At 35.5% G+C, this 20,963-nt stretch overlaps 1 protein-coding gene across 1 annotated transcript in view; it reads left to right on the forward strand.

Moving 5' to 3' along the window:
- The first annotated feature begins 440 nt into the window (after window positions 1-440).
- The window catches only part of LOC149794833 (putative phosphoglycerate mutase), a 30,088-nt gene continuing 9,565 nt past the window's right edge, over window positions 441-20,963 (forward strand). The window contains exons 1-5 of the mRNA XM_089964492.1: window positions 441-636; window positions 4,094-4,303; window positions 6,999-7,082; window positions 10,327-10,425; window positions 19,896-20,004. Of these exons, the coding sequence (XP_089820618.1) occupies window positions 508-636; window positions 4,094-4,303; window positions 6,999-7,082; window positions 10,327-10,425; window positions 19,896-20,004 (631 nt within the window). The 5' untranslated portion in view covers window positions 441-507. The remainder of the gene's footprint in view (window positions 637-4,093; window positions 4,304-6,998; window positions 7,083-10,326; window positions 10,426-19,895; window positions 20,005-20,963) is intronic.

Below are 20,963 nucleotides of genomic sequence, written 5' to 3' on the forward strand. Positions count from 1 at the left end.
GAAATTATAAATCAATGATTCAATTGACTTAGTTCTGTCACTTTTATCACTTAAACTTTCTCGTTTTTGAAATCGGTAGGGGGGGTATAAACAAACGGAGATGTAGAGTGAGACTTTAGATGTGTGCTTAGATCATGTACAATTTCCACAAGTACAAATCTAAAGAAATTTCAGCCATAGTACATGAAAGTAACAAAGAGGTTAACCAACATTCTCTTCATCGTACATGCTGCAAATGTAAACAACTTCACCTTACAGCCGCCAACACTCTCGTCTCAGAAGTTAAAAGATATCCGTATAGGGCCCCCAAACTGCTGTTATTTGCGAAAAAAAATTATTGACGGAAAAAGCAGACCATATCCCAATTGAGTCGTGGCACTTTCGACCTCACTTTGGCTCTTTTCGATATGAATCGTAAATATTATGCAGAAGACAGAGATCACTCCGATTGAGTCTTCGCACTGTCAAGGTCATCTCACAAGGTCAGTGGATATTGCCAGGATAAAAATGGCTAAATATCAAATCGTTTTGGTACGACATGGAGAAAGTGAATGGAACCAAAAGAATTTGTTTTGTGGCTGGTTTGATGCAGACTTGTCCAGTACTGGAATTGAAGAGGGTAGAAATGCCGGCAAGGTAAGTGTTAGGTTGTGTCAAAGATGTCGATTCTTCTCATTTTCGATAATGACGGGCCAAATTCGGACTAGGCTTATTGGACCAAAAATAAGGACTGATTTGAACCAAATGCCAGACTTATTCGGACCATACTTTGGGCTTTATCTGGCCTAGTCTTGAGTACTGCATAATCGCTTGGAACCATGGCAAAGACTGATAACAAGAGATTGTTAGTGGAATGCTAGTATAATAAAAGTCATACAAGTCACGATGACGTTCAGAACCATTTCAGTAAATAGTTTCGTTTTTATAGAATTTGATTGCACACACACAAATGACGATTATTCACTTTAGTCGAATCCTCATGCTTGCATCTTCCTTTGAAGGTCATTATTTACATGTGCCGCTAGTCCTACATGTAAGACCTGACGCTGATATTTATGTTTTGGGCGTCAGGGTCTTACTGCCTAACTAACAGCGCTGTGTAGTGTGTTTTGATGTCGACTAACATCGTAACGAAAGTCAAATTTTCAGAAATATCTCCCAACTGGCATCTAAAATAACGGCGCTTTTCTACAAAGTACGGTAATAATGTTTTAGTCAGACTTTTCTTACTCTGATGTCTTTTCTCTAATAAATTCAAATTCTCACAAAAGAAATGGACGTGTTTTCAAGTTTCGTTGGCCTACATTTCAGTTGACTGGAAAGCGACGAAAGCCGGGAATGCCGAAATCGGGTTAAGTGGAAATATTATATAACGAAACGAATAAAAATATAATATGCCTATTGGAACTGTGAAGCAATGTTTCGTTTCGTTCAAGAAACATATCCGCCACATGAATCTACTTAAACATACTTCGGCATACCTCGACTACCGTCGCATTGCAACAAATTCAAATGTATGTCAACGGAACATGAAAAGGCGTCCATTTGCTAGTGTCATATTTTCATTCCGCCGGGATAAAGACCACAGTAAGTATATTAATTACACATAAATTAGTGAAAGAGTGTCGATATATGCTGCCAGATGTGTGAGATATTCCTGAAACTTTGACTCCTCATTCCAATGTCAACATCATCAGAACACACTATACAAGGCCGTTATTTGGATAGTAAGACATAGCACCTAAACAAAATCACCATGTCCTATGTCTTACATGTAGGACTACATGTGCCGCCGACTGCTCTGGTGGCGTAGTGGTTAGAGCGTCCACCTCAGATGCAGGAGGTCATGGGTTCAATCCCCGGTTGAGTCCTACCAAAGACTTACAAAAATGGTACTTACAGCTGCCTCGCTTGGTGCTCAGCATTAAGAGGTTAGTGCTAGGATTGGTCGGCCTGGTGTCAGGATAATGTAACTGGGTGGGACATCATGCTTCGTGTCTGCGGCATGATGCCTTAGTGCTAGACATCACTATAAACTGTCACACTGCAGACATCGTAGCGATATGACTGAAAAATTGTTAAAGCTACCTTAAAATTCCAAATCACACAAACATTTATGTGTCCAGACAAGTACCCACCATGTCTGCGCAACGATAAGTCATTTCTGTAAACATTGGATCACATGTTATTTTTGGTTAAAAAAATCCATTTTGTATCAAGAAAGAAAGATCATACTTTAATTAAGAAAAGTGATAATCACAAAGTGTACAAAAATATCCCACATTTCAGCTCGAAATGCATATGAAAATGTGATTTCTAAATGTCAACATGAAAACCCACTCCCTGGCCTTTTTGAACCTATAACCCAGAAAATCCTATTTACTATGTATCTTTTAGAATCATAAAAATAAATGCATTATTTAAAAGATGGAAATGTATACTTGTAAAAATTATGCATCGTAATCTAAGTTTCCAATTTTGCAAGATGTTGTCCCACACATAGAAATTGTCAGCTACCCAATGTGTCAACTTGCCACTAGAAAGGAATTCTCAAGAAGTTCCCCGGCGTAATGTCTCTTTTTAAATTCTTTAGTAATTTTCCCCCATAAATAAGACATTGTAAAAACAATACATCTTTTTCATTGTTGTTTCTCTTCCACATAGTAGCTTTTTTTCTATAAAATGTTTCTTATACAAGATTGGTTTAATCTGATTAATATCTATTGCCTTTTATTGGCATTGTTACTTTGAATTGTTTTTAACTAGCTATAAACCTGACCTAATTATTCGACTGAACTGCTGACCAAAACAGTCCAAAGTAATGTATTTCATTTCTATAGCCTGATGGATAAACATTACATCTTTCCAAAGCTGTGTGTGGAATAGGCCAACATATCATGAGTCATGAAAACAGGGGGTGTCCAAAATTAATATTTTGAACAGAATATTCTGGTGACAATTGGCTCTTTTCAATGGTAAGCATTGCAGTATTTATTTTTGTCAATCAGTTGAATTCGGTATGCATTTTGCTTCAGTATTGGAGATGGTAACCTTAGGTGCACAGAAATGCCTGACAGCATTGTACATAATGGCCAGATCAATGTTAAATTATGGTTTTTGATTAGGCTAGAGTATCAGTCAACAAAGTGCATACATTATGCAAATTAAAATAACTAGGTCATTTTCTTCTTTAATTAATTTGATACTTTATCAGATTTCTAATAAATGATATGCTTACCTTTGGAGAACATCTTGCAACTGCTTTGTTTCTTAAACATCACAATAAAAAGAAACCCTTAAGTTCTAAAATTTAATTTCACTTCTATTTCGGATTTAAATACTAGTGGTATAAATCATGCTGGATCATCACCTTTTGGAATTACTAGAGTCCAGGTAAACTAAGGCCCAGCTGACCGTATCATTTTTTTAAAATGGGATTACACTGCAGATATGAACTTTTGAAATGACATCAAAGCAGCACAGTGAAGCAGTAAATAAATTAGAAAGATGTAGGACTTTGCTAACCAGGATGTCATACATACATTTCTTAAGTAAAAGAACAGGAAAAAAATGTTTTAAAAACTAATTTGCAGAATGATAAAATGTTGTTTGGAAAATCTGAAAAATAGTTTTTCTCAGAATTTAATTCAGATACATACATGTACATGTAATCAAATAATGATCATGTACTTTTTCATTTCTCTTTTTGTCTCTTTGAACATTGGGGACTTGACTTGTGAATTCATGCCAGGGACTATCAGAAATATGTTGAGGACTCCTGAGTTCTATGCGTAAAGAGTCCAGGATTCTTGCTACTGAAACTTTCTTAAGAGCCCCAGATCTGAACCTGCCTGTAATTTGGTATGAATGAGCAATGGTCCAAATGAACCAGGATTCAGTTGGTCCCATTCCTTTTAGAATTTTATGCATTTCAATAAGCAAAGAATCAAAACTTTATAGAGACAATATATGATTTATTTTAGAGTTCGTTACTGTTTTTGCAAACATCATAAGACAATGTATATATTTGATTTTCATCTCTTAAATGCGAGTGTATGGTAGCTGACAATTTTAGTGTTTTTTATTTCTGTAGATGCTGAAAGAGAAAGGTTTCACATTCGATATAGCCTTTACTAGTGTATTGAAGAGAGCCATCAAGACCTTGTACTTGATCCAAGATGAACTTGAGCTTCATTGGATCCCAGTAATACGGCACTGGCGACTGAATGAAAGACACTATGGGGCCCTTCAGGGCCTGAATAAATCTGAAACAGCTGCCAAATATGGAGAAGCACAAGTAAAGGTATGTTGTACTTGCGTACTGTACAATTAAGTTTGGTTATTTTTGTATACTTAGTGTGGCTGTTTCTTATTCTCTCGCTGATATGTAATATGGGGATCTAGCTGTCATTATCTCCATCTGTCTGGCTGTTCTTGCAAAATTATTACATTAGGTACAAAAAAAATCTAGAAATTAAAAAAACCCCAAAGCCTTACTGCTAGATATTCACATAATTTTTGGGTAGGAATACGAACAAGAATGCCGGCCTACATGTATAGTATATTCATATAACGTTATTTTTTCTAAAAAGAGAGATAGTCATATATAGTTACTTTAAACAATGAAAAGGTAGAAAAATACATACTTTGACTCGTTTTTCATCCAAGTTTATGTGCAAACTTGTTCCAAAAACATCTGTTGAAAGTTGCATTCATTCTATAAGTCACCAAATCTTGCACCATGTAAATCCCCATCTTTGCAGACTCTTAAGTGCTAGTAAATAGCATTTGCAAAATTAATAAAATGATTGTGTTTTCATTTGTTCATTATATTTTGACTATAGGCTACCTCAAGGGGTGTGGAAGACAATATTTTTCTTTTTCTTCCAAAGATAGAAACACAGTAGTGTATTATATAGCCAAGAAAATATAAGGATAAAAGTACATAAATACATAAGAATCATTCGTCATATCCAGTGAAGTTAACAAACCCATCTATTCTGCGAATAAGTGAACGTACAGGCCCCTGTTAACACTTCCTTTATAGTCATATTCAAAAATATCAAACAGTCATTTAAATAATTCAGTAATTTAAAAAGGATTCAGTAATATTAAACAATATTTTATTAATGAACAGTTTTTATATTTTATCAATGAGTACCTTTTTGTCAACATATTTTAGAAACAGATTTCAGTCGACATATAAGTTTGATATTCTATTTTTGCCTACGATGGACCATTTTGGAATAGTTCTAGAAACTAAACTTTATTTATAGAGCTTTATAACCCCTAAAATAATCAAAACGCATATTGCAGATTTGAAACTGACTGAATAGATCAGTGTCTATGAGAAGTGATTGGAAAAGATGACTACTTTTCGTGTCTTTTTTTTAATAGCATTTTTAGACACCCTGTAACGATGGCTATGGACTCGTGAACACAAAACTGATGTCAGAAATAAATGTTAACCATCTCATGTGTGCAGTATACATCATGTAAGGGGACACTTAGAGAGGGGGCAGAAAATTGCCCTTATTCAATATAGTCCTTTTCTCATCACATAATCATATCAAGTCATAGTGCTGTGGAAGTTTGAAACCAGCCTTATGTTACATGTTTAGGCTTGAAAAAACAGTAATACAAGAAAGAGTGAAAACAGCAAGCTTTGAAAATTATAATAATTTATTTCCCTGGAAAAATACTGTAAAAATGAAAAAATATAAACTTACAGTTTTAAGAATCAAATCCAAAAATAATCCAAGTATAATCCACGAATAAAATTTTAGAAGTCCTAATAAGAAATGTTCCAATGAATTCAAATTTGAGTCCCAACAAAGAATCCAAGATGGAAGGCAATGATGTATGGTATAACCTGTACTGGGTTGAAGTCTACAGTTCCTTGTAGAAACAAGAAATATCACTCCGGTTTTGGAAATTCGAATAAATTTTTATAAGATATGTCTTTGTTCAAGAATTTCATATGAGCACACATATAATTCCAGGAAAAAGAATCAATCCTTTTGAATCCAAATAACCTGAAGAAAAATAAACATATGACTCAGAAGCTGGCTTCAACAGAAGGAAACAACTTGACATAAGCGTTTTTAAGCCCAGACTGTAATTATTTCTCGAAAATGATGGTTTAAAACTTGAATTTTATGTCCTGGATAAGGGTCACATGATCATGTTTACATATTTAAAAAAAATCACGTAGCCCCTGTATATCCTTGATAAGAACCAATCATTTAACTCCGAGAGTAAGAGTTGTTTACTTCACTAAAAATTATTTACAAGTCTAGGGTCACGTATCCAATACAGCCTCGATCTCACTCTTATAAGTCCCACAGTTTTTTAAAAAAAATAGCTTGTTCACGTGTCTGTTGCTAATTTTGAATTAAGGTTGAGAACCATTTCAACAGATGCAAAGTGGAGTAAAGTGCTTCATTTTGCTTATTAAAGTAAGGTGTCAGAGTACATGTGTGTGCACTTAATATTTTCATGATAAGATACAATCAATGAGCAGATGTCTTAAGCTCTGTATCTACTAAAATTTGGCTCTTGTTGTTCCCCTAATCCCTTTACAGCCACATGGACTATGTTTTATAACCTTCATACTTTCCAAGAGAATTTTCTCCAAAAATGGCTTGCATATCGAGGACATGGTGATAGTTTCATATATCCAGAATTAAATATCTGTGTATTTTTATGCTGATTTTGCATCCTACACTACAGAACTTTGTTAGTGACTTAACACCAAGGGGACTAGGTCAACTAGGTTATCATCCCTGATGGTGTGTATTAAAACCTATGTGGGTTTGTTATTGAGTATCAAATCCTCTTAAGTACTGGCAAATAACCTGTCAGCTCTTTGATTTTTGAACACTTGACTATCCTGCATTTGGTGACTGTAATTTAGTTTACTCCACAGTGTGTTATTTGAGTTTAAAATATTTATATTTAATATAAATTAATTTGTTTGACCTGTCTGAATATTGTAGATCTGGAGACGATCCTATGATATTCCTCCACCACCACTGGAGCCTACCGATCCCCGCTCTTCTACAAATGAAAGAAAATACCAGGTAGGAAAATTATTCACAAGGGAACAAGCAATGGACTTGAATATTCTAAATTGGGGTAATTCTGTATCCTTCTTGGTAGAGTCCTCAATTTATCGATAATGGTCTATAATAAGATGTGTTTGCAGGATTTATGCACAATTAGCGAAATGCTTGAAAGTAGCACATTATAATTTCTAGCTGTAATTGATTGCTGCAGCTCTCAGACTCAGCAAGGAAAAACTTTCTGTGAAAATGCTGTTAATATAATTCAGGGGCTAATGCATATAGATTGTGCTGTGTGTAGCTGTTTGACGCAGCAAGATTTGTTTTCTAGGACAATGCTCTTAATATAATTTTGGGGCTAATGTATATAGATTTTTCTTGTTAAGATGGAACGGAAGGTAGATGGTTTAATTCCTATGGATTTTTATTGTTAAGATGGAACAGAGGGTAGGTGGTTGAATGCTAAAAACAGAAAAATATGCCACCCTTTTTTAAAGGAGGAAACTGTTACATGGAAAGTCATTGTCTCAAAAATTTTGTTTAAAACCTTCATTATCATTAAAATGGATAAGACTAAAACCTGAACCCAGTCTCATAGAGGCTAGTAAACTGATTCCATTGGGTCCAGTCCAATTTGATGCTGAAAAATTTATAAGGTTAAACACAAGCTAAATTGCATATTAATACTTAAAAATTCATGATATAAGAGACACATGAGAAAAGAATGTTTTCTGGTATTTCTTATAAATGTCTTATTATCTACTGAAACCATTTCCATTATGAGACCAATTTGTGACTGTTTTACTATTATCGACAGTGGAGGTATTGTACAAGTCTGCGAGATGGAGACTTTCAATATAAAACTGATCTCTTTTAGTTAAGAGTGACAGTCTTTTAATGTTTTCATGATTGAGACTCTATATAAAAATCCAATTTAGTTTTAAAGAAAAGATTATCAGACAAGAAAATATGATACATATTTTGTCCCCATTAAGACTAGTGTACTTAAAAGGTGTCTATAGACATTCAGAAAATATGCAGTTTGTTTCATTATTTGCTTTGCTCCATCTCTACAAACAAACACAATTGTTTGTTTCTTTTCATTCCCAATTAAATGATCTGTTTTACATGTATATTGTTAACATACTGTTTATGCAGGAGAACTACAATTATTTAAAAGACATGGAAATAGTTTGGGTATCTGGAAGTTTAGATAATCATCTGTTTTTACATGAAGAGGAACCTACCAAGACCAGTCTATCTGAACTTAGTTAAATTTTTGAGTTTTTAGAGGTTTTGAGTTTACTGGAGTTGTTATGTTTTTACCTGAGATTGAGATTTGATCAGGCTTGTTAGTAGAGATCTCTGTTTTGATAAAATATATATGATGAATCAGTTTTAAAACAGATGTATCATGGTGAGAATTTCATTCCATTGGTAATAGTTCAGCAGTTTCAAGACCATTTTTTGAAGTTCAGTGGCAGATTAAAACATGGAAGACTGTACAGTGTCAGGGCAATTCTGTATAGTGTCAGTGCTAAATTTGAACAAGTGACCTTTGCCTTTTAGGTCCAGCTTGCTAGTCAATAAAGCCAGTTTTTGATAACTGCTTTGGTCAAACAGTGTCAGCTGCCTTTGTGTGTCATTGGAAAAGGCACTTAGCATCATTTCCTTAGCATGGTGTAGCCTGTAAGGTGTTCAATGTGCCATTAAAACCAACCAAACCAAACCAATTACATTTAAGAGGTGCCACAATATTTAAAATGTTTTGGGCACAAGGTGTTTGCTTAGATGAACCAGACATTCCAGGCTGTACTGTACCAAGGCTTTATGAAAAATAACTTATGCTGTGAAAATGAATGGCTAATTGCACACAATGATTTTCATTTTAAAACATGTATTGTTGTATTGGAAATTCTGTCCTTCAAGCTTGTTGTTACTATATATTAATCTTTCTAAGGTATTGTACCAGTTCTGTTCACTGTGCTATATTTCATTGACTGGCTCCAGACCACTATACCTATCTGACCTCACCCATGTGTACACCCCATCTAGAAACTTATGCTCCTCTTCTGACACTCATATTTTCATTATTCCCACTGTTAAACAAAGTCATATGGACAACATTTTTTTGTATACTAGAACTCAGCTACCTGGAATAGATTGCCCATTGATCTTTGACACAAAGACACTGATCTTATTCAAGAGTGCTCTTAAAACTCACCTATTTTAACTACAAGAACAGACTCAAAGACTTATTAATGTTTACTTCCTTAATTATTGTCAGCACGTTTTTGTTTTGTAATTTCTTAGTGTTTGCTTTTGTAATCTTGTCTTATATATTCTATGTGTTATTTAATATTCTCAAGCACTTAGAGCCTCTATAGATTATGTGCTGTACTAAGCTGACATTATTATTATTATTATTATTATTATTATTATTATTACATTGGGAAATTTGAACAGAAAATCAGTCAAATGTGTGCCAAAAGTCCTACCTGTTATTTCTTAATGCCATCTTTTATTTCGAAAATTTGTCCTTTTGTTGAATTGGCATGGGTGGATTTCCCCCCAAAATAGTCAGTTCTAGAATAGACCCTACTCAAAGCTGTGGCTATAGACTCATCTCAAAGCTGTGGTTATAGACCCTGCTCAAAGAAGTGGTTATAGATACTGCTCAAAGCTGTGGTTATAGACCCTGCTCAAAGATGTGTTTATAGACCCTGCTCAAAGCTGTGGTTATAGACCCTTTTCAAAGCTAAGGTTATAAACCCTGCTCAAAGCTGTAGTTATAGACCCTTTTCAAAGCTATAGTTATAAACCTTGCTCAAACCTGTGGTTATAGACCCTGCTCAAAGCTGTGGTTGTATACCCTGCTCAAACCTGTGGTTATTGACCCAACTTAAACCTGTGGTTTCAGACCCTGCTCAAAGCTGTGGTTAATAGACCCTGCTCAAAGCTGTGGTTATAGACGCTTCTCAAAGCTATAGCTTATTACATAATTATGATATAATTAACACTTTATTATCACAGAGCAATGGAATCTTGACTGTTAAGATGTTCCAAGGTGCACTGAAAGAACTCCCATTCTCTTCTGATGAAATTGCTCCAACAAATCTCACAGGTGATAATGGGAGATGTGTACATGTTCATGTAGAGGCAAGTGGAACTGACCAGGAATTTTCACTTTTTAATTGTCTTGCATAAGTACCTAACATTGGTTACTGGATGATTTAATGCCAGTGTATATTACATGTTTCAGGAGTTTGATTCCAGTGTTGTTCCAGCCCATGAATGTCTGAAGGACACAATAGCCAGAGTACTGCCATATTGGCATGATGTCATTGTTCCTACAATCAAGGTAAAGTGATCACAGTACTATTCTGCACAAAAGATTAAGGCTGTCACACTGGTATGGAGATGTAAATATGTACTAATTTCACAGACAACACTGCAAATATCAGTGGTTAGATGAGCTCAGGCTCTTTTAGTAACCAATTGTTACATCGTTGCCCATGAACTTCACTAGTATCTTATGTTATTGTCCCCATACTGTTTAGGAATAGGGACAAAAATGGTCATCATCTTTCTGTCGGAATGAACGTTTGTCCATGTGAATACTAGAATCTGCTTTGTTCATTTTGATTTTATCCATATGTACTGTGTAACTTGTCAACAATTGCTCAGTTGAATTTTATGATGATCATATTTGGCATGTATTTTCAACCTAGATCGACTTAGAACAGGGATACCATTGACATGCCAACACTTGAGAATTCACACCTTTGATTTCAGTCAAATTCATTTGTCCATCTTGACAAAGCTTGTATGAATTTGATGATGACAACAGTTAGTGGCAAGTTCATGTTATCATTTGTGTCAGTTAAAGATGTTGAAAGTATAAGCAAGAAGAAAATAAGTACAGGTTGCCTCAGTTGCTTCAGTCAGACCTTAACTTTTCTGCAGTACTTTTGACTTCGCTGCTGGTTCTTTCAATTTCAGAAAATTGACGAAATTGGATTCTCCAGAAAAATTCTGAAAGTGTACTTTTTGGCAGAGCTTGCAAAATTTATATTTCCCTGTAAGTACAACAGAGGCTGATTATGATGTGGTTAAAAAATATATTTTTACAACTCTTTGGTATTAAACTGAGTAACAGAAAAAAGGTTTTGTAAAATTAAACAGATAATTTATTTCTCTAGAATATGTGAAAATTTAGAAAGAACTTAACAGGATTGTAAGTTAAATCCCCAAAGTCCAGAAAGGTCTATGACAAGGCCAAATGTACACAGTTCCATTGAAGTCCACTGGTGTTCCAAAATAAACTCCAATATTGAATGTGTTTACATGCTTTTAGCAGACTGTGTAGGTCCCTTATCAAAGACCAAGTCAGGCAATCAGTACTTATTGACCATAATGTATGCATTGACAATATTTACAGAGGCAATTCCTTGATAGAATATTAAGACTAAAACCATAGTGAAAGCTTTCATAAAGATTTGTACACTTTTTCGCCTTCCATAATCTGTCCAGTCTGATCAACAGTCTCATTTTATGCTTGGAATTTTCCAACAAGTTGTGTATGAATTAGGTATCCAACAATTTAAGTCCTCTGCTTATCACCATAAAGTCAGTGGACATGAAAGATTTCATTAGAATTTGAAGAATACGATTGAGTCATATTGCTTTGGTACCTGAAAAGAATGGGACGAGGGTGTTCATTTGCTATTGTTTACTCTAAGGGAATCAGTTCAAGAGTTTAGAGGATTCAGAGATTAATCTTCTTGATTATGTCTCTGAGTTTCAGTATAAGCTGTCAGAGGCTTGTAGTAAGAAACAATCGTCACTTCTACCCAGTCAGAACTGAAATTATGGTGGGATGAAACTATAAAGGAAAACACTTTTCATCCTGGTGATATAGTTCTGGCTTTCTTGCTCATACCTCAAAATCCTCTTCAGGTTAGATATATTATGGTCCTTATACAGTTAAAAAGAAAGTGGTTTAAATTATTTTATCCCCCTGAGTGGTAGAAGCAGAAACAGTTCTGCTATATAAATATGTTAAGGGAGTACCTTGATAGAGTTAGCTTTATTAATCATTCAGTCAGTTTAGTTGTACCTGTCCCACACAGGGAAGATTTAAATGATGGTATGCAATTGAATTGCAGTGATACTGGTTTAACCAGTCTTCAGAATTTGGAAATGTTAGAGAATCAGGGCCAGAAAATTTTGCATCTACAGCCACAAGAAAAGAATGAATTTAAGCAGCTGTTGTGTGATTATGAGCACTTGTTTCCAGGTGTTCCAACCCAAACAAACAAAATGTACCTTGATGCTGAAATTGTAGATTCTACACCTGTGAAACAACATCCTTACAGGATTAATCCTCTCAAGAAGGAATGTTTGAAAAAAGGAAATGTATATTTTGTTGTAGAATGCGTCTTTTTTACCAAGCAAAAGTAATTGGAGTTCACCCTGTATTCTAGTGCCGAAACCAGATAATACTTTTCATATATGCACTGATGAAAGAAAAGTGAACAGTGTCACCAAAACAGTTTGATTTTCAACTTCAAGAATTGATGACTGTATTTACAAAATTAGAAATGCAAAATATATCACCTAGCTTGACCTGTTGAAAGGAATTTTGCAAATTCCCCTTACAATAGAGCAAAACAAATTGTGGTATTTGCAACTTCAGAAAGACTTTACAAATATAAAGTGATATTATTTGGTATGCAATATTCTCCATCAACATGCCAGCATTTAATGAACATGGTAGCATTGGGTATAGATGGCTGTGATGTATACATTGCCAACATCGTTATGTACAGCAGTACCTGGAAAGATCACCTGGAAACTATCTGGAAATCTTGTGTTGGCTGGGTGAGGGAAATTTTGACAATTTGAATAAATAGTTACTTCTAGTCAAAACTAAATTATTATATTATTTTGAACAGATCCATTGTGTTGAATGCTTAAAATATATTTCTGCAGAAAAAGTTGAAGTATATTTTTTTTGTTTGTTAAGATTCTGGTTCTTGTAATGCTCTTATTTATGTTTGATGTTAGTAGGGGTTGACATTTCTGGACAGATGTTGATAGTGGTTGGTGTTAGTGGATAGGTGGTGCTAGTGGTTGGCATTTTTAGACAGGTGCTGGTAGTGGCTGGAATTTCTGGACAGATGTTGGTTGTGGTTGACATTTATGGACAGGTGGTGAATAATTAGAGGTTTATTTCCAAAGAGTTGGTTTAAGGTATTTCAAGAAACTGTTTGGGATTAGTATGCATTGACTTTTTACAGTGTGTTGGGGACTGTTATTGCTCTGAAGACCATTTCTTTATTACAAATGATGCATACATTAAGATTTTATTTTCAGTATGATGAAATTTTAAATATTTGGTTTGTGAGATTTAGAAATCAATGAGCAAGCAAGAAAAGGTCTTTTTCATGCTGGATAGCATTAACACCAATGCAAAAATAACATGCAGGACATTTTTGTTTTTCTATTGATACAACTCTGTGGTTATAAACTAAGTAAAAGAAAGCAAAACCAACAAGTTTTGTAAAACTCAATACATAATTTAATTGTCAAATTTATAAATGGAAATGTGATAGGAACTTAAAGTATTATGAAGTGAATCCAAAATTCTGAATAAGTTCTTTTATAGTCAAAAAGAATGAAAAGTTGCATATAAATTTCAGAACCAAAAATGTATGTACTGATCCACCAAGAATCATGGTGTTGTTTAGATGGCAATGTCCAGAACTCTTTGTGAATAATTTGCAATGGCTCCCAAAAAATTTAGTCCAATGAGCACTTTCTGTTTCCACTGAAAAACCTTAACAAATTTGTTTCCTCTCAGATAATATCTAAATATAACAAAAAACATCTGCAGACTTTATGATACAACAAGAATACAAGAAATAAGAATGACTCCAAAGCAGGAATGGATCAGATTGCTCAGTTATTTCCGTATATGTGTTCAAGAGTCAGACCTCTCGGATGGCCTAGTGGTTAGAGTGTTGGTCGCTCATGCAGGAGGTTGCGGATTCGAACCCTGACCGAGTCATGCCAATGACTTATAAAAATGGTGTTAACATCTGCCTTGCTTGTCACTCAGCATTAAGAGGTTAGTGTTAGAACTGGTTGGCTTGGTGTCAGGATAATGTGACTGGGTGAGACATGATTCTACATGTCTGTGGTATGATGCCCCAGTGCTGGACATCACTATAAACTACCACACTGCAGACATCATAGCAATATGACAGAAAATTTGTTAAAGCCACATTAAAAATCCCAAATCAAACACACATATTCAGGAGTCTATTATGACTATATATTGCAATATACCGCATGTGACAGATCTTACTACTCAATCTGATATTTCAGTGGGTCATATGACTGAACCCATCTGATGCTAATTAACTTAATTCTTCTAAATACCACCTGACCAACCTTTCCAGTGCAGAAAAAGGCTGAATCTTGTAAACATATCTATTAATAATTTTACTGTTAATAACTGTAAAGAGGTACATAATCATTTGTTTATAGATCCTAGGTAAGGTAGGTAATCACTACAATTTATAGTCATGAATAAAAATTACAAAAATTAGAGACAATTATGTACCAGGAGGTAGAAAAATCATAGATGTACATACCACTATCAAATATATTTCCCAATCACATTAATATAAGGAAGTTGCTCTGCTCCCTCCAAATGAAAACATATTTGAAAAATGATTTAGGGAAGTAACTCGCACATTTTACCAAAGTTGTATTGGAATCAAAATATGATACACTTACGGCAACAATTTTAGTCATCTAGAATGTTGGCGAACAAGCTGGACAAGTTGGACAAAACTAGGATCATTTTAAATCAAGTTGTGCAGCCTCTGGGTACAAGTCCCTGTCTGGAACTGTTTGAAAGCATTATTTATTTTCTGTATTCCTTCCTGGCTCCTGACCAACTGCTCCAGTCATCCAGACAGTGGTTGCACAGAGTGGCAAACAGCACATTCATACAGTTATGGTGTCTCACAGTTTATATGGTACACAGTAGGCCTAGAGTACATGTTTACCCTAAGATGTCACTTTCACAACTAAACATCACATTGTTGCAATTTTCATGTGAAATAGGATTACTGTTTGCAGAAATTCCCATATTTACTACTGTAATATATTTGTGACCAGACATTTGCATTGTTTGATTTGGAACAGTAGAATGTACAGAAGACATAAAGAAAATTTCGTTTTGAGTTGGATATGCATGACATTTGCTGTGTAAATATGCTGTTGTTGGATAAAGTTCTGTCATTGGGAGACTGTTTTATCTCCACATTCTTCTGTGAATAGGTGTGAGTTTTTATTTCTTCTTTAAGTTAACCTTTAAACCATGCTTGTAATATATAGGGTGGATTTGATGTTACAGATATACTGGCCCTCTCTCCTGCCATCGCACACATTGCTATCAAATGAGCAAAACCTTTAGTTTAACTTCTTGCAGTTCTTGTTTTGGAGTTTGAACCAATTTTTCTTATGATGATATTGTTATAAATGAAATAATAAACCCTTGTGTGGGTAAATTCTCCAGACAGCTGAGATAAGTTTTCTTCAATTTTCTTTTGCAAGTTAAGTTGAAAAATGGCCTCCAAACTGTTCATTGAAAACAAAACATTCTGAAAGAAGGGGCTAAAATATTTTTCCCATTTTCACAGCCAATCAATCAGTAAAGAGACTTTATACAATAATTTCATGGGCATATTTGGACCAATCAGAATCATTTAAAGTGATATGTTCACATCAAAAATATTAAATGGCACACACTGTTGGCAAAGTGTACTGACTATGTGATAAACTGATGAATGTACCCAGAAGTAAGTTATGGTGAACCTACTGCTGGTAGAGCAGGCAAGGTCAGTACCATTCCATCTGTGTCAGGAGAAACTCCTTCTTCATACCTGGCTCTTGAGTGGGATGCTCTGTGTGAAACTGGTCTCATGTTGATGACATCACACTACTGTCAGCTTCAATTCCCCAACTGACAAACGTTTTGTCATTTAACTCATTCAGCCCTGATCCCATCTGTACGTTTGATCTGGTTTCTGCATTCAGTGGCTGATCCCGCCTGTAGTTGTGGTTTGTTTACCTCATTCAGTGACCGATCCCATCTCCAGTCATGGTGAATGTGTGTTAGATACGCCTTCAATTGGTTACAAATGTTTTTTTTCTCCAAGAATCAGACCAATATTAAACCAATCAGAAATGCTTTTGCTTTCCTTTGTGCAAATTTGAATTGTTCAGAAGCCAAGGTTACTAATTGATAACAGTTTCACTACATATGTTCTTTTCATAAAAAAATGTAAATGATGTTGGATGTAAGAGTAATTTTTTATGACGATGAGAGCGAAAATGAGGAGTGTCTCTGGTTTTATCTTGAAAATGTTGAACAAGCAGAGGAAAGATATGTTCGATCTTAACCAACAACTGGATGTGAACAACAGCAAGTAAATTTATGTGCAGAATGTTTCAAACCATATCACAGATTAAATTTTCCTGGTTTATTTCAATGAAATTAAGGGCTGATGACATAATATTTCTAAAAATGTTGCACATAATTTTGTAAATAGTGTATAAATAAGTTGTGAAAGGCTTGGACAAATAGGAAAAAATTACATTACTATGTGGACAAATTGATTTGGAATAATTGGTGAAAATTTCATGGATTTTTATTGTATATAAGAAGAGAAATTAAGGTAAGAGTGAATGCATGTGCATGATGTTTACAAAATTTTCCAAAACAGGTAAAAACTCTTGGGTAAAAGCAGCTAGACACAGCTTAGCACTGCTGGGGCATAGCAGCAGTGATACTGATAACAGTGCTGGGGCTGAGTGAGTTAAAACAAGAAACTAGCACCTGTCACAGTCAGTGGATACCTTTCAGTAATCTCAGACATGTTCAGACATCATGTGCGATGACATTTGCTGCAGCAAGGGCCTTTTAAACTTCCTGTCCAGTTTTGACATATCCAGGCCATGCTTGCTCACCTTGTTTCCAAAATGGACCATCTCCTGCATCTTGATGTGGTTCAAGCTTTTGTTATAGTTTATCTTTATACAAGACTGTCTTCCTGATAGCACTAGCTTCATATGTCATGTCAATGGATATTAACGACATGTAGCTCCATTCCAGTGGCTTATTTATACTAATGGCGCAACCTAGTGTTGTTTCTGAAAACATGTTACTGTCAGTAAGCAGTCAACAAATAACTAGTAGTTCTTTTTCCTTGATTCACCCATTGAGATAAGTGAAACTGCAGGACCCTGATACATGCCATCAGATGCTATCTGTAGTGGCATCCATCAAAGGCACTTCATACTGGTAAAGGCAGAAAGGCAAGTACAGGTTGCTTGGTTATTCAATCAGCATAACTTAATTGTCACAGGATAATGTGTTTCACATGAAAATTTCTGTTCATCATATGCATGCTATTTCCATGAGCCTGATCTTTGAAGACTAGATCTTCATTGAGACATAGTGGAGTTAGTTGGCTGGTACTTGGCACACTCGCTCCGGTGGCCTAGTGGTTAGAGCATCCGCCTCAGATGTAGGAGGTTGCAGGTTCGAACCCTGGCCGAGTCATACCAAAGACAAAATCGTACTAACAGCTGCCTTGGTTGGCGCTTAGCATTAAGAGGTTAGTGTTAGGACCAGTTGGCCTGGTGTCAGGATAATGTGACAGGGTGGGACATCATGCTACATGTCTGCGGCATGATGCCCCAGTGCCATACATCACTGTAAAGTGTCACACTACAGACATCGTAGTGATATAACTGAAAAATTGTTAAAGCTACATAAAAAATCTAAATCACACACACTTGGTCTTCCTTCTTGAGCTTTTGTTTATTTGACATGTCCTCTCAAAAGAGGACTGAATATTGATGGGCAACTGGTAGCTGCACAGACAGTTTCCATGTCCCGTTCATGACATCACATCCAAAGCCCTGGGGAAGACCTTACAACTTTCTGTGGATTTACACAGAAAAGTTCTCAATATAAGCAAGTGGCCAGATTTGGGATACCAAAGGGATCACCCTTGCATGTGTATAAATGAATATTCTTCAGCTTTTCCTCAGGTGACAATGTTGCATAAGGCACTCCGGTTTCTGATCACTCACATTTCATTTCTGTCTGCATTGGTTTGAGCAGTCATACCGAAGACTTAAAAGATGGTACTAACAGCTACCTTGCTTGCACTCAGCATTAACAGGTTAGTGTTAGGACTGGTTGGCTTGGTGTCAGGATAATGTGACTGGGTGGGACATCATGCTACATGTCTGCATTATGATGCCCTAGTGCTAGACATCAGTATAAACTGCCACACTGCAGACATCGTAGCAATATGACTGGAAAATTGTTAACCTATGTTAAAAAATCCAAATTACACACATTGGTTTGAGCCTGGGCTTGGCCAGTTTGGGTCTGCGAGAGAGTTTGCCATTAGCTTCTCATTGGTACATTGTTCATTCCAGGGATCTCCAGACCATTCTTTCACCAAAATATACCTTCTGCTATGTATGGCTTTGCTTGTGGTAAAAATGATGTTAAACCCCAAAGTCACAATCAGGTTAGGAGAAGTTAAACCTTTCACTAGAGCAGCTGTTGTGATCCAACATTTCAATGTGGTTTAGGTTGGATACTTAAGAAGTACCTCTCACGTATTCTCCTAATGTTAGTGTGATTGGTGAATGTGTTTCAGGGAGAAAGGAAGTGTTTTAACAAATTATGTTTCTCTGCAAACACTTGATCACATTATTATCAATCCCTTGCACTCCCTCACACAAATGCAAGTATCCTGTTACATGTTTTGCTCAAGTTTAAACTGATATGCATCTAATATAGTTGGCCAGTTTGCTGGAACTTGATCTGTAAGAGTTATTTCCCTTATCAGCAGGTTACAGAGATGGATGGACATTTTTTTCTGTCATGGAGGGCTGGATTTGGAGATTGTTCAGAGTAATTTCTAATGTTAATGTGATACAATAAGTATTTTCTAGGAATGTTTTTTTTAGCAAAAACTTTTATCTCAAGCACTTTAGTCAGTGTCTCTCATGCCAAGAAATCAGTCACCTCAGATGTTGTTCTCCATTACATAACTCCTCTGATAACTTGCACCCATATAGCTTGTGAATCTCCATATTTGACCTATTATGTATCAATCAACGACAGCTAGGAAAACTTTCTGAACTATTGTCAGACATTTGTTCAGTCCCACATTACCCACTGTTCATAGTAAGTTTCAGAAACAAAGCTTTATTCTTTAATTAGTCAGTAAAGTGTGAAAGATTAATACTGTATATTCTTTCATTAGTTGGGAAAGCAAGTTTTGTTTGCTGCCCATGGTAACAGTTTGAGAAGCTAAGATTTATTCTGTATATTCTTTCATTTGATAGGAAAGCGAGTTTTGATTGCTTCCCATGGTAACAGCTTGAAAAACATTTATTCTGTATATTCTTTCATTCGATAGGAAAGCAGTTTTTGATTGCTGCCTATGGTAACAGTTTGAAAAACATATCTATTCTGTATATTCTTTCATTCATTAGGAAAGTGAGTTTTGATGGTGCCCATGGTAACAGTTTGAGAAACAAAGATTTATTCTGTATATTCTTTCATACGTTAGGAAAGTGAGTTTTGATGGTGCCCATGGTAACAGTTTGAGAAACAAAGATTCATTCTGTATATTCTTTCATTCGTTAGGAAAGTGAGTTCTGATTGCTGTACATAGTAACAGTTTAAAAAACAAAGATTTATTCGGTGTATTTTTTTACTAGTCAGGAAAGCGAGTTCTGATTGCTGCACATGGTAACAGTCTGAGAGGCATTGTTAAGTACCTGGACAAAATACCTGATGATGACATCCCAGAACTCAACATACCCACTGGTAAGTAATTCAGTTTTTATCAGCACATTATATCTGCATTGGTTTGACCTTTTCAGAAATCATGTTCATGATGTTTCTCAATATGGTGTACTGCATAATGTTCAAATTTCTGAAGTGCTTTTAGGCTTCAGCAGAGTGTCATATGTTAAAATGTTTCCTGTTGCAACTTTTCTTGTTGACTTCTACCACAATTATTGATGACAAACTATATGGGTGGGAGAGGAAAAGGTATCAGCACATTTTGAAACCCAGTTATACAGTTTAGCTCTAATGCCCATAAGGTACATTGAGTTCAAGAAATTAGTCCTTATGCACACATAGTATGCCATAGACCATTGTTGTACATGTATCTGTATAGTTTGTATATAAAATTTTCTTTGCTATTATCAGTAATAGTTTTTCCATCTCTATGAGGAGGGCCCCGAGTGGCCGAGTGGTCTAAAGCGCTCTCCGTCACGGATCACTGCCATCTTACCTCTGTCTGCGTGGGTTCGAGTCTCAGGCTTGGCCAATGTGGATATGTGAGAAAGCTTGCCGGTAGCTTCTCGTGGGTCGGTGGTTCTTTCCGGGGTTTTCCCTGGTTCTTCCTCCACCATTAATACCGGCCGCCATGTATAGCCTATCTTGTGCTGAAAAATGGCGTTAAACCCCATAACAGTAACAGCAACAGCATGTATCTGTATAGTTTGTATATAAGATTTATATGATCTTTTATGTTCACAATGCTTTTACTTTATATCTATATTTTAATTTAGATGTAAGGACTATGTAGTCTGAAATAAAGAATTCTTATCTTATCTTATAGTATATTGAGTTCATAGAACTTAGTCCTAATGCCTAGTGTTGTTCCGATTATCGATTATAATTGATCATCAGTTGGTTGAGCGAACCAATAAGATAATCGATTGCGAAACTCCATAATGGATTATGTGTAAAGGGAGACTACTTTTTAGTCGTAT

This window comes from Sinohyriopsis cumingii, chromosome 7 (assembly GCF_028554795.1).
Source record: "Sinohyriopsis cumingii isolate HCF-2022 chromosome 7, ASM2855479v2, whole genome shotgun sequence".
In the NCBI taxonomy this organism is placed as follows: domain Eukaryota; kingdom Metazoa; phylum Mollusca; class Bivalvia; order Unionida; family Unionidae; genus Sinohyriopsis; species Sinohyriopsis cumingii.